Source organism: Empidonax traillii, unplaced genomic scaffold (assembly GCF_003031625.1).
Source record: "Empidonax traillii isolate 1590-97213 ecotype Southwest subspecies unplaced genomic scaffold, ASM303162v1 scaffold343:size799674, whole genome shotgun sequence".
Classification (NCBI taxonomy): Eukaryota; Metazoa; Chordata; class Aves; order Passeriformes; family Tyrannidae; genus Empidonax; species Empidonax traillii.
In genome coordinates this window covers 307,770-322,615 of record NW_020955536.1, presented here as the reverse complement: position 1 = coordinate 322,615, position 14,846 = coordinate 307,770, and the positions used below count along the sequence as shown (strand labels likewise).

At 37.5% G+C, this 14,846-nt stretch overlaps 1 protein-coding gene across 15 annotated transcripts in view; it reads right to left on the bottom strand.

Annotated features, from left to right (window-relative positions):
- Positions 1–14,846, bottom strand: part of ABLIM2 (actin binding LIM protein family member 2) — a 136,341-nt gene that overhangs the window by 26,957 nt on the left and 94,538 nt on the right. For 4 of the 15 annotated variants that reach the window (XM_027892246.1, XM_027892252.1, XM_027892248.1 and 1 more), the window contains exons 10-15: positions 14,384–14,530; positions 12,419–12,451; positions 9,940–10,060; positions 8,119–8,217; positions 2,697–2,798; positions 1,265–1,318 (exon numbers count right to left, since the gene is read on the bottom strand). In XM_027892246.1, the coding sequence (XP_027748047.1) occupies positions 1,265–1,318; positions 2,697–2,798; positions 8,119–8,217; positions 9,940–10,060; positions 12,419–12,451; positions 14,384–14,530 (556 nt within the window). The remainder of the gene's footprint in view (positions 1–1,264; positions 1,319–2,696; positions 2,799–8,118; positions 8,218–9,939; positions 10,061–12,418; positions 12,452–14,383; positions 14,531–14,846) is intronic. The other 11 variants (XM_027892250.1, XM_027892251.1, XM_027892256.1 and 8 more) reach the window with 7 other exon arrangements.

Sequence of the window (14,846 nt, the reverse complement as noted above, 5' to 3'; positions counted from 1 at the left end):
AACAGAGACAGTGCTCACAGGCACTGCCTGGAACTGCCCTCACCATGAAGAGTGCTATAGCTTCATACTCCCACTGTATCCCTGAAGGCACATGCTTTTACCCCCAAAGTGCCTGAGCTCACAGTGTGATGAACATCCCTCATGTTTATTTTATTCTCTCATTCATTGCCAAAGTGAGGGTGCAATCACAATTAAAATTAAGTTTTTGGTGTGGGGCAGACTTATATCACATATTTTTATTTTTGTCCTTTGCTCCTGAGTACAGAAGTACCCAAGTCATGACTCTTTTAATCAGAAATGTACTGCACTTTTCAGGCACCCTTATTGCAGTAGAACCCTCACTTATTTGTTTTCCAAAATTAATAGTGGAATTTACTTTAGAAAAATGAATTCCCTATAACTACTCCTGTATCATGAACCAAGATCACTGTCAAACATCCCTGAGGACACAGTTGGCACTCACACTACCATGGAAATTGCACTGATGTTAATGAGTGAAATATACTGCAAAAATAATAATAGAAGAAAGCAGATTTTATATTTTTATTTTTTATATTTGCTAAAGTTAGATTCTCAGTGGCATAAAAAGATGACATATTTCTTTCTGTTCTTTAGAATGTCATTGCTGGGACAACCAAAGGTTTTCCAATCACATCTTGCTGATGTTACCAGCTACATTTGTTCCTAACTGCCATGGTGTAACTACATTTGTTCTTTTTTGGTTATTGGTATATTTTATTATTATCTGTTATCTTACTGATATCTATTGCTATTTGATATCTTTTATTGTTATTGATATTTTACAGCTTGAAGAACTTCGACATGAAAAGTAGGTATTTCATATACGCCACTTATCAATGAACACCACTTGTCGATGAATATTTTTTTCTCCAACAATTTAGAAATCAGATTTACAAAAACTAGACATACCAAGGCATGGTTTGAAAACAGAAGAGCAGTTTTCAACCTTTACATACTTCCTATCACTTCATAAATAAGAAAACTGCATTGAAGTTAGTATCAGCTCTGAATTATCAAGACAAATCAAAATACCATCATACCAGTTTTGGAGAACTTACTGTATCCTTGGGCTGCACATTATACAAAACAATATTTAATATTCACGTTACTTTTTCTCCTTTTCTATTTGAGATTATTGGGACACAATGAAATGCAAAGACTTCAGCAAACACATTTGAGACAATATGCTTTTTTTTCCAAAAGACAAGTAGATAGAACTGCAACAGAGAAAAGCAGACTGTACCATGCTGTTTGTAGATAGGAGGTTTCCTATAGATGTTATCTTTTACGCCAGTGTCTGAGGAAGAGGAAAGAGAAAGGAAAGAATGAAAGAGTAAGCAAGCACTTCAGACCACGCCGCTCGTCTCCTCTCAATAACACCAACAATGCAAAAAACTTCATCAAAGACTACGCATTCATTCAGTGGTTTGTCATTCGCTGGTTATTGCAAAAAAATGCAGCTTTATCCATCGTCTTTATGTATTGAAAACATTGAGTGTACCTACCTATGCAACACAATCCCCCCAAAGTCCCTCAGAATGCTTTAAGACACCTGGAATGGCATCCATTTGGTGATATGTTTCCTTCACAGACAGCAAAGAGAAACTGGCTACATTTGTCACTACTTAAAATTCCTATAGAGATACAACAGACTACTGTAACAGTCACAATTGAGAAAGGACTGTAGCAGTCACACTTGAGAAAGGACTTTCTCCATTAATTACAAGTAAAGAGTACATGTTCAGACATAAATGATTATACTGGTTATACCCAATATTCTTATAGGAAATCCTACTTTTTTTTCTATATTTTGAATTGTATAGCTAACTTGGCACTTTTTTTTCTATATTTTGAATTGTATAGCTAACTTGGCCTTCCAGAAATTTTCTAAAATACCCCAGAGCCGCAGCCCGGGGTTCCCATATCACGTTGTACAGACACCTGATTTGCTCAGTATTATGGACCTGAGCAGATACAATTCCTAATTGTGGTCTTTTTATAGAAACATTAATCCCAGAAGCTAAACATGAATAAACAAATTATGCTAGTGAACAGGTAGATATGCTTAGCAGTCAGAAAGCTAAATAGTGTGGATATAAATTTAATGTGCTTGTTGACTGAATGTAAAACTGGAAAACGTATATTAGATATGCAAAGCCAGCCACAGTGAGCTTCTTGCCTTTCTAAAGTCTTCCAACTATTTTTAAAGTTTATGTCAATATGACTTTTAAATTCAGAGACTAGATGGATAAGGAGAAAAAACCCCCAACAAAATGAAAAGCCCTTCAGTTGTTCCTCCTGCACACACATTCAACAGACCTATGCAGTTACGGCACTAAAAATCACAGAATTTTAGAATCATTATGGCTGGAAAAGACCTTTGAGATCGAGTCCAACCATTAACCCAGCACTGCTGTAACTAGTCTTGGTAACACTTGTCACTGTGTACCTCCTGTACAGCAATTTTTTTTAAAAAAAACATACGTACACGAGCACACAGCTCTCTAACTCCTTTACTTCTGAGAGGAAGTTTAACAGGTAACAGACATTTACTTATCAGACATTTTCTTTTCTTTCACTTTGAAATTCACAAATCAATGCAAAAAATTGACATTCAGAAGCGAATAAACAGGTGTCAGCAATTGAAGATCAAAAGCTAAGCAGTTAATGCCTACCTGGAATATGGAAATGCCTAGGAGCCTGCTGATAGACAGAAGGTGAAGATTTGCTGTCAGAGTACATGGATAAGCTTGGAGTGCTCCGACCACTTTCACTGCCTCCAAGGGGAAGAGCAAAGAAAGCAGATAAAAGAAAAAATGGAAAGCGAAGTAGAGTATTTCAAGCATAAAAGCTTGTTCAGAATGACTTGTTAATCCAACAGTTTTAAATACATGTCTTCTGTAAAACCCGTTACTTTTTCAGCACAGTATATTGGCTCAGACGCCGAACATCTCATCAAAAACTAGTATCTGATAGATAATATCAGACTAAATTGCCCTCCTTTGAAATTAAAGCTACTATTTTAATGACACTACCATAGAGAAAATCAAAGGATAAGAACATCCACAATCCTGTAATGTGTTTTTGCACAGCCTTAACTGAATAATCTATTGATCAAGTGTTTTAAAAGTTTAATGCTACGGCTCATAGCCTGCCCCTGAAACCAGTAACGAAATCATTCAGTAGTGTTTGAATTATCTCAAAGCAGGACTAGACCAAAATACAAATGTTATGGTTAAATCAAATAATCCTGCACGTATCAGTGACAAAAAGAGATTCAGCTCTTAATTGCAAACTTTTCCACTGGTAACATGCCACAGTATTTTTATGCAAACAAGGTTGGATTATCAAGTCATGGATCTATAATGCCATAGTCACTTCACTAAGTTTCAAGATACACACAGGATTGTTCCATATTAATTTTTCCACATTTTGTCAAATGCTCACTAGGTGCCATTCATTTCCTCTTATTTCCCTGAAGCACACACTATGGCATTATAGGGCTGGTTGGCAAACAAAAAAGTAAAGCTCTACTTTTTTGGGACTTGTAAAATCCTTTTAGTTTACAGCACTGTTAAGCAACTGGAAGCAAACATGACATTTACTCTTACATAAAATGACTGTTAATTCGCTGTTACTGTTTTAGTGTGGATGAAGCACAAATTTAATGGCTAGTAACAATGAAATCATAGCAAGGTATGTTGGGGGTAAAGAAAATGCAGCAGCTCGGGGAATTGCATCTGTAACTGAGTTCTACCTTCATGGAGTGGACGTTTTATAACCATAGAGCTCCTGGATTACCAGAACTGTCCAGGCCATGCCCATGGAGGTGATCTGTGCCCTGCTGATGAGCAGTGGATGCATTGTCATTGGACTGCCAGCCTTGACATGCACCACTGAGGTCAAAGGGTAGTGCCACTGAGTTCAGGAGGAGCAGAGACAGGACAGACAAGATCAGAGGAGCGTGCTATGTATCTTATGACAATGCACTGCCCAAACCACTCTAAATTGTGTGTCTGTTATTTTATTAAAACTCAAAAACCATTCAGCTGTGGCCACTGTGTATTCAGTAACAGTGATTTCTTGTTGAAAAAGTGTAATCTGAGAAGTTGAGAAATTGGAATCACAACTACAGGCACTGATAGCCTATGACCCTTCCAAAATGCAAGGGAAAAATTATGGAATTACTAAGAATCTGGTGCATCACCACATACTTGCAGTCAAGTATTCCTCAGACAAAGAACCTGACAGTTATTCAGTTTCTTGATTCCCATTTTGCCCTTGGAAGGAAAAAAGTGGTGACAGGTTTTCACTGCACATTTATGTATTTGCTCTTTCTTTGCTGCTTGCTGCCCAGATTCCTGGCCATCCCTACTAAATGGAATAAGCCTCACTGTCACTGGTAGATACTTCTTAAAGTATGGTCCCTTACAACTCCAAAATTCTTTAAAATCTTGTCGTTCATTCAAATGAGATGCTGTTATTGGAATTTTCTAATTTAAACAGAAAATGAAAATTCTCAAGCAATTTTCACAGTGTAATAATTCCTCATTTACTTAAAAATCAGCATATTATTAAAAATGTATATTCATATATGACCTGCAGTAATAAACACTTCTTTGATCAGTGACCCAAGGTGCTGGTATCACACCCACACAGAAAGTCATTCTTCAGGGATGGAGTAGAGTGTCAGCAAGGAATCAGAAGGAAGCATTAAGTAAGAGTAATAAACTTGTAAAAAAACAGGATACAAGAATAAGTATCAGGGGACAGCAAATCAACAAGTTGTTCAATGCAACTGATCATCTGTGTGGAGCAGTTTGCAAAGCCATCATCTCTAACTTGCTCGAAGTGAAAGAATTAACGAAGAAATGATGGAAAAGGTTCTTCTTGCACCCCACTCATACAAGTTGATTTACATTCAAACGTTAATTTTGCCACTGATTTGGACAAACATCAGTAGTTGCATTTCACATTTTGCAAACAAAAATAAGTTTTTCATAAAAAAACAAACTGAAGACCCATGTAGAAAGTTACTGTGTAGAAACTACAGACAAATGCTTAACCTAGGCTATAATTTAAATCTCCAAAATGAGACTTTGCCAACAAATTATCTCTTTCAAGGTTTGCCTGCTATACACTGATAAAGAACTTCAAATAAGGTCTCAGAAAAAGGATCAGAGAGAGCAATTTTTCGAAGTTTTGGTTTTGTCTTCTGCCACAAGCATCCACAGGCTGTCAATCTGCTTTGCTGGTCAGTGAAGGGCAAAAAAAGACAGAATGCTGAACTCTTCTCTGGATTTTGTTCAACTGGAAAGTATCTGGAAAGGTTTACTTTGAACTTGAGTGTTGACCACAAAAACTTCCTTGTGTCCTCTGGCTGCTGACAGGGCAGGCTGCACATTTAAGTCTGTGTGTGTGGAGCCAACTGACCAGGGCTTTGACCATGCTCCCTTTTCAAGGGACTGTCAGGAAAAGTATAATATTGCTTTTACTTCCTTCCTAGCCAGCTTTTATCTTATCTGGGAGGATGGCAAATTTGATAACAAGTTACAGTAAGAGCTGTTCAAGTTCAGGACTTGACAACAAACAAATGCTACTGGCCTAATGAGGGAGATGTCCAAGCCTACTCACAAAACCGGATCCTTTAATATCTCTGCCCATGCTGCATTAAGATACACAAAGCTTTTTGAAGTTTGATGACTAATTCTTTCAAGTTTTCAAAGCCAAGTAAATGGGCTTTGGAAGCTGTGCTCCTGCACTAGAAAGGCAAGATAATTTCCACCACGTTTTAAGTAAGCCTTTCTTCAGCAGGGAGGGCTCAGCACACTCACTGACTCCATTACCTCAAGAGGAAGAGCCACACCAACCACAGGTGCTTGGAATATCACACCCTATGACTTGCAAGGGCATGAACTATGAAGCTTTCTTGAAGTGCAGATGGACTTATTTTGAAGACAAAAACCTTAAGAGAGCACAACCAAACCACTTTTCTTCATGATGAAGAACAGATCATCCTATTACACTGTACAGGACTCAGACTACAGAACACTGACAGAAGAACAGGAATTCCATAATCATATTTTTCACTGGAAAAAAATTATGAACCATGTCCTTCTCAGGAAAAATATGATGCAAACTCAGTGAAATCAAAACAAAGATTTTGCTTGTCTTAATTTCCCTAGGGTAGTAACATATCTGTCTCCTGGAAGCTTAAAGAATTATCTTTTATGACAAATGTGGAGTGCTGGTTCTACAAAGATTACTTCTAGTACTATGAAGCAGTGTATTATTTTTGGATTTAATAATATTTTTTTAAACAAGCATGATTTCACTCTCTTAAAACTGAAGTGGCAACATTAAAGTTGGTCTGGATGCAAAGCAACTACTGCTACAATACTCCTCTTTCCACACTAACCACTTCGAAGAGAGAAAAAGAACACATCCACACCATCAAAAGGCTCCTCCAGATAAGGAAAAAACCCACAAACTCGAACTCAGAATTCAGAGAACTTGAAAAGGATGAAGCAAATCTTCTGCCTCCTTTTGGACTGACACATAAACTCAGTGTATAATCTATACAACATCAGCAAAGCTCAAGATTACCTATTCAGAAAAATTATAAACAGGCTCACCTATTCCGCCTCACAAGACCACTGTGAGGTACTGCTTACAAAATATTTCAGCTCCTTGACAAAAAGCGCTTCAGAATTGCAAAATATTATAATTTTGATCACATTAATAACAGTTATTTGGGTACAAGGAGCTACCACTAGAGGATTTCTTCATCCAAACAGCAGCAGTTAATAACTGCTGCTGCTCTGAGCAACAGCAGGTAGCACTGAACAGAAACTCATTTTAACAGGAGTGCTGCCAAGTAACTGCCAGCAGGACTTCGAGAAAGAGCATTCCATTCAGTGAAATTGCGCACTGCAGCATAGCAAAGAAGTTTTTCTTACTCAGTACATCAGGTTGGATAATCCCATCCAAATTTATAGGACAGATTAAAAAAACCCAGTGTCTCAGAGAATACCAGGATGTGTGCCAGCCTTCCAAAAAATGCCTGGGAGGGTTACTGCTTCTTATTGTGGAAAGGAGATTTGCAGGTAGGCTCTGTAATGGTAACAGTTTAATCTCAGCAGCTTTTTCCTCCAAAATTTTCTCTCAGGGATCACATTTGGAAGACTTGAGCCTGATTCTGTTCCTGTTTATACCAGCGAAATTCAGCTGACTATTCCAAAGGCCATGAGTGCCTGCTATTCACTTGAGTGTGCAAGTCTATCTCCTGCAGAGGGTTCCTCTTCTGTAATTGTTACAACAGCAAGAACAATTGTTTTACTTTATGAAATCACCCGCATTGAAATAGTTTGCCATTCGTGTCTCCTCACAGCCAATACTGCTACTAGAGAGCATAGTAGCAGGGGAAGATGTGATAGCTGAATGTCTCCTCTTTCTGACATTTAGCTAACAAGCCAAAAAAAAATGGCTTTGCCTCAAAGGTTTTGGCATTCCTCAGTACTGTCCCACAACTTCAAGATGGAGGTTGTTAAAACTTAATATCCACTGCAAAAAAATTAATGGCATGGATAATAGATTAAATTACTCTGTCTTATAATACATGGCCCAGATTATTTGATAATCAGTGCAGCTGTACTGATTTAACCAGCTGTCATAACTTTTGGCAATGCTACAAATGATAGGAAGAATATCTAAAAGTAGGCTGGAATGTTAGATAACTGATCATCCTATGTTGTATCCAGTGTATAAGCTTATTATACTGCTTGTTATCACCACAATAGGGTAAAGATATTTTAGAACAAACAGATTTTTAAATAATTCCCTCCCTCAATTTCATAAAAGCTAAATCCTTCCCTCTACCGCTTTGAAAGACAGTTAACACTCACTGAAAAAAAGCAAAAATAAAACAACCCATACCCACTCAGTTCGTAAAACTTACACAGTACATCAAGAAAGCACTTGCACAAAATTAAGACAAATTTTATCCAAGTGGAAGCCATGCTTGCACAGACATAAAAGTGAAACACAGCTGAATAAATCTACAGTATCACAGCACGGTTTTGCATTCCTGGACCTTACCTTTGAAGAAAGGGATGTAATGATGTCTGAATGTAGATGTAGGGCTTGGGTGTTGGGGCAGGGAGATGCAGCTACTGGTACCAAGACTCTGAGTACCAGCTGGGGGCAACAGAGAGTAAGTGAAAATAAACTATTTAGTTCACTTACTGAAAGCCATGAATTACAATGCCATCCTTTTTTTTTTTTTTTTTCAGGAACATTTTCCTCCTGATGCTTAGAAAACATAGTTTATACTTAAGACTTCATCTTTCACTGGTTATTGCTAAAAACATGACAGTGGCCACACTACAGGGTTGGCCAAGGGACAGAGGTTTTCCGCAGACAGAAAGAGTATCCCATAAAATGCTTTAACTCTAACGCATCAGAAAATATTCCAGAAAAGACACCACAAAAAGCATGGCTGTACTCAGGGGAAAACCTGCTTATTCAAAAGCTGCAAGAGGGAATGATAAATGCTCAGAATGGATCTCATGAAATGAAGTGGGGAGAGCCTTGTCTCTGCTGAGAACTGTGCCACGAGTGGGTCCAGTTCTCACTGCCAGCGAGACATACTGGTAGGATTTACTTCACAATGCACCAGGGCGCTCCAGTGCACAGCTAATTTAAGTATTTGAAGAAACATCCTGAAGTTATTTGAGCTCTGAAAGTTAGATATGTGATTAAGTACCTTGAAAAACATTCTCAAAAGTCATCTTTATTTGCTTTGCTGTAATAACGTCCTGAAAACATATTTTGGAGGACTAATGGCAATTATTAAAAGTGGTGATTATGATGATTATCTTCTAAAGTGTCAGAGAAGCTGTAAAACATCAGAATTCATTTGGAATTCCTTGTCTTTCCTTATTGCTTTAACAGTGTGCTGCTAAGCCCAGGGATGACACAGCTGCTAGACCTTCAGGAGAAATTGTCTTTCCTCTCTCTAATAGATATACTCAAACTCATTTCTACTTTGTCAAAGATTTTACATAGTAAAATATTAAATTCCTGCAAAAACCATTTCTGTTACCTATAAAAACTTCATCTCCCTGGAAAGATTAAGAACTCACAATTTTCCAAACTAGTTTATAATTATAATGTATCCCCAATGTTAATTAAAAGACACCAAGAAAATAATATAAATTATCTGTCTTCTCCACCAAAAGGATGGAGTTGAGAAAAAAACAGAATAAATTTTCAGCAATTTCATTGATTATTTCCAAGGATAACACTCTGTATGAATCCAAAATATGAATGAACTTTTGTAAGGCATTCCAATGCAAAGGTCAAAAGGAGGTGATCCCTCCTCTGACAAGAGCACCAGCACAGCTGCTACTACAGCCCAAAGCTGCAATAAACACTGCTGTAAACTTCTCAACTAAATCAACTTGGCCTTCAAACTCTAGCCATTAGAACCACTAGTCACTCTTCAACTCTTGCACTGTGGAGAGGAGACATGAACCATGATCCTGTCATACAAGAAGGGATACGAAATCACTTAATCACCCTCTCGTGTATTCATTGCTACTGTGCCACACCTTGAAAGAGCTGTGGATTGAATATGTACCTTCAGGCAAGATGGGACCGCAATTAAGTCCTTTAAACTATTCTATTTTGTGCCTACATAAAATCAATTTTTTTTAAATGCCTATTTTTGTTTTCTTCAATGCATGTTCCTGAAGCACTTGTTTCCTTTCTTCCCATGGGATTCTCTGATTACAGTAAACAATAGCAATGAACTGCTATTCCACCTTAAACTCCTGTCCCCTGGAGTCTATTCTGCTTGTATCACAAAACCACATAATGGAAAAATCTAGAGAATAAGTAAGGCTGCTTTATTATTACCTGGTCTGCTGTAATGCTGAGGAGAATGGGAGGTTGGGGTGTAGCGACCATAGCCCAGTGAGCCAGCAGAGCTCGGGCTTGACGTTCTGTACTGCTTGAAAGATCTGTCATCTTGGTCACCCTTAGAGGAAGACACAAAATACATATCATTAGGGAACAGAAATAACTTCTGAAACAGGTAGAACATGCCATTTTTCATGTTTCTGTGCTGTGGAGATGGAAGTCGTTGTCCTAAGACTCCACGCAATCCCAATGAAATGAGGTGGCTTTCAGCACCTCCACCTCAGTGTGACTGAAAGACCTCTGCTAAGTATCAGAGAACGGTTGTGTTACCAGGGAAGTCAGCATATACATGAATTTAAAGTTACAATATAATTTGAAAAGAACATATATAGGTGGGTGGAAGATGAGATCAAGTTAGCATGATAGCAATACGGTCACCTTGTGCCCATATGAGTGGATGCATGATGGTTGCAGACAACACAAAAATCAGCATTTGTTGGTTTCATTAAATCACAGAACCAACTGTATAAGTTGCCCAGTGTACCACACTGTAACATGGTCATTATGCTAGGAAATACATATAAACACTCATATACAGCAATAGCATTAATACTGCAGCATTGTGCAAAGCAAGTAAGACAATTCAATCCCCACTAAACCCTTGCCTTCGACCAGTTCAAACCATGTACACCAATTCCAAGCCTCTCACTCCCTACAGCAACTGCAATTTGTATGTCTTCTTAACAGTAAAGCCTTACTGAGTAAAGTAGATGTGGAAGTGATTTTTTGTAAACTAGCTAGCTAAGCAAATTCAAATTTCTTGTTTCTTTTAGGAAAAGTGAGGATTGGCTTGAGTTAACTTCAGATTAGAACACATCAGTGTAATCTGCAGATGCTCCTTTACAGAAAGTCATACTCCAAAAAATGCTTCCCTTCCCCTATCCCAGTAGAAGTGAGTGAAGATATGCTGTATCATAGCAGGTGTTAATTACTTAGGAATATGGAGACACCCTTAGGCATCTGTGTGATTCCCACTGGATTATTTATCATTTAAACACACAGTAGACCCTACTTGGCTCTATCATCATCATCTGGTTTCCTATCAGATGATATCCATCCATTCATCTTTAGATGGGATTATCCTCAACTCTACAGAGATGCACAATATTCCCACACCATAAGTTTTCCTCCTGTGGTCCAGGTGTGCTCTGTCCCTTTAACCTCACCCCAGGCCCACTGACTGCCTTTTCAAAAGTGGAAAATCACTTCTGTATAGTGGTCAGCAGCATTATTGCTTTAATGACGAGTTTAGGAGAAATTACATTAAAAGCAGAGAACAACTGTATCCAATTTTATGATATAGTGGAATTTTCCTCTAAGAAAAATCCCTGCCACAAAACTGGTTAAAAGTTTGCAGCTGATGATGCCCAAGCACCTGATAATGGACTCTTCAGAGAAAGACAGCAAGCACGGAGAAGCTGGATAACGTGAGAGTATTCATGTCACACAGATCATGGCAGCCCCAACTTCCACACCAGTATCACTTTTGGAACTTTTTAGTATTGGTAGTTTGGTAACTCTTATGAAATTTAAAGGAAATTGTTATAATCTTCCTAAACACCAGATTTTCATATTGTTTCAGACCTTACCTTTTTGTGTACTTTGTATCTCTGCAAGAAACAATCTAGTTCATGAAACGCATTATTAAATAAAGCACGTTTTTATTTTTAAACTATCAATTAAATTACATCTCTATTGGATAAATTCTTTGTTTAACTAGCTGTTAAAGTAACAGTTTGTGATTTACAGTTCTTAATGAAAATTCCCAATTCTCCATGATTACTAAAATTTTGCAGTACATAAAACTGGGATAACGGAGAAATTAGCCAGACTCCTAATATGTAACTGAATATGTAATATGGGAAACTAAGTGAAATGCTTTCACTGCTTCCAAAGTGATGTTTCTTGGAGCAATGACCAGTTTTGATCATTAATGTACATCAAAATGCACCGACCTAGAAGTTCAGGTATGTGCAAATGATTTAACAGTATGTGAACACAAATAGTATGAGTAGTTTAACTATTTGTGGAATAAAAAATGAGAAGAAAAAACAAGAGAAAGTTTTGCCAAGCATCAATTCAAGTCAACTCATGCTGGCAGTTTTAAATGTAAACATAAATCATATTTCCCAATATAATTTATTAAGTAGAGCTTGAAGAAGTGACCACCATACCACCTTTATTTTGGAAAGCAGAAACATGGACGACAGTGGAGACAGATGCATACAGATGACAATCCAGAAGCAGAGTACTTATTGAACACAAGTAACACTGTGAAAAGCATAAATTATAAACCCCATGCACTGTAGAGGCAGGAGGCAAACCCCACAGTTCAGATGCTGCTGGTTATCAGTATGACCAGGTTTATGCACCACAGAATGGGTCAGAATAGGAGAACAAAGGCATTGGGGATTACCTCAGTAGGTGTTGGAGAGAGCAACTGAGGTGACTGCAAACAGCAACACACAACAAATTAGTGATACAAATTCATGCATGAGGTTACTTGTGAGAAGAACTACTTTAAAAATATCACTATCCATGATATACATGATACAGTTAGCAAAAACACCTGTCAATTAAGTTAGGGCATTTTTTTCTTATTATCTGTTTTCAAGTACATAAGGAATAATATATAAATAATTTCATATTAGTCTTTTAGGGATTTCTCTACCACAAAGTCCTGGTGTCTGGTGAGGCCAGTCCTGTGTCACAGAGAGCGATGCTAGTAGGGAACTTCCATTTAAAGCAACTGCCTGAAAACTACATACAAGCCCTAATTAAATCTGCACTGAAGGACCTCCAGAATCAGGACTAGAAGTGGCTGTTTTAAGGAAAAGCAAAATATTTGCACTATTTAATTTTCAATTAAACATCATGTAATTTGATGATGTGCTGCTCGTTTTCCTTTCAAAATTAAATGCCATGTTTCACTAGTTGAGCAAATCTAGTGAAACTATTGCAGCTGTAAGTAGTAGCCAGGATGCTGAAATTTGGAAGACAGGGTTTGTTTCCCTCAATCCTCCCCACCACCCTGCAATATAAAGTATATCAATATTTGGGGCACCAGGAAAATGTGCATGTTGGATCGCAAGCACAGCCCAAAATCACCGTGGAGCAGGTGCAATGATTGAGTCCCCACAGGAATGGAGCAGAAGGTTGTTTGGTTCATGCACCTCTGCCAAGCCTAGATGCCACCAGGCAGTTGAGGAGGGCCACAAACATTATCAGCACCAAAATATTTTGACATAGGAAGGAAATGCTTACGCTCCATAGGTTCAGGGTTGGGCAGCAACTTTTGGTTTTGTGAAACCAGAGACCTAAGTGTCATTTAAAGCCTTCACCAAATACAGTTTTAGTCCTTTTTGGATACGTTATAATGGAGCTACTGCGGTTCAGCATTGTGCAGAGAGGGTTTGGAAGAAAATCTGTAAAGCTTAAAATATGTGCTGCACTTCACCTGACAGTATTATTGAGACTTTAGTGGTACTGATTAGGTGTAAAACGTATAAGTGATAGCAGAAGTAGGGCTATTAAAAAATGTTATGGCTATTAATTATAGAATTTATTTTTACCCATTCATTTACACTTACAGAGAATAAAGCAGACTTCCATTCTAGACTGTATATATCTTGCTAATACCTAGCATGTAGGAAAGGTTTGATTTGTAAAAACGTAGCTAAAATTGTAAAAGAAATCAGAAAATCAAATGAAAGTACATATGTTGAAAGAAGAAAAGCTAACTTGCATGACAGGAGTTATATACAAGTATGTTTTGCAAAACACAGAATTACTATTAGTTATTAGTATATTAGTATAATGTTAACTTAAATTTCATTGGCACAAACTGTATCATATTAGCTCTGCATATGAAAAGGCTGAAGTGTGTGCATGACATGAGGGTGAACTTTAGTAAGGGACAGTTGAAAGAAATTTGTACGTAGGAAAGTGATACCACTGTTGTGTTACCAAAATAACATGGTACACTTAAAAAAAAAAAAAAATCATGAAAGACATTTGGCTTCACTTCTGATTTTTGCAGTATAATTAGCAATGGCTCCTGTTTCCTACCACATGCAGAAACTACTCTCATGGAAAAACATATTTTAATTACATGTCATCTCTTTAAAAAATGATCACAGAAAGCAATTCTTTCATTTCCACAAACTAAAAAGTGAAATGAACATCTTGGTCTTGTTTGATGTTGTTTTTTTTTTGGAAGGCCTTGTGAATGAATGGATGACAGGACTCAATTAACTGAAGCTATAAAAGTTGCATTTAAAAAAAAAACTTCTGCACATGTTCAATAGTGTTCAGCAACACGTTCAATGATGCACATAAAACCTGAAACTCATAGTAAAAAAAAATACCCATGTTTCAGTACCTCCCCGTAACTATGCCTGTCATCTGAAGAGTAACTGATATATGGAGAATAGGAGATCATATCTGGGCGGTCAATGTTATAGATGGCTTTATTTTTAGGAAGAGCAGCCAAATCCCTGTAGTCAAGAATTTCATCTCCAAGCTTTGCCTAAGAAAAGGAGGAAAGAAAGCAGTGAGAATAAGAAAGAATATGATCAGGATGCAATCAGACAAGGACAGATAAGCGTAGGTAGAAAAGTCATCATCACAATAAACCACTTTTTGTGTTTGTGCACATATAAATCTCTTGTACTTACTACGCAGTGCTAAATATTACTGCTGTTTTCTTTTATATACTTTGTCACTTCTATGACTTTGTCACAGACATTTGGCTAACAGGAGTAGCATGGCATCATTCCAATTCCCTGGTTATATCCCACTTACTGTCTGCACAAACAGATAGAGGGGACAGACATTGTAGCGTT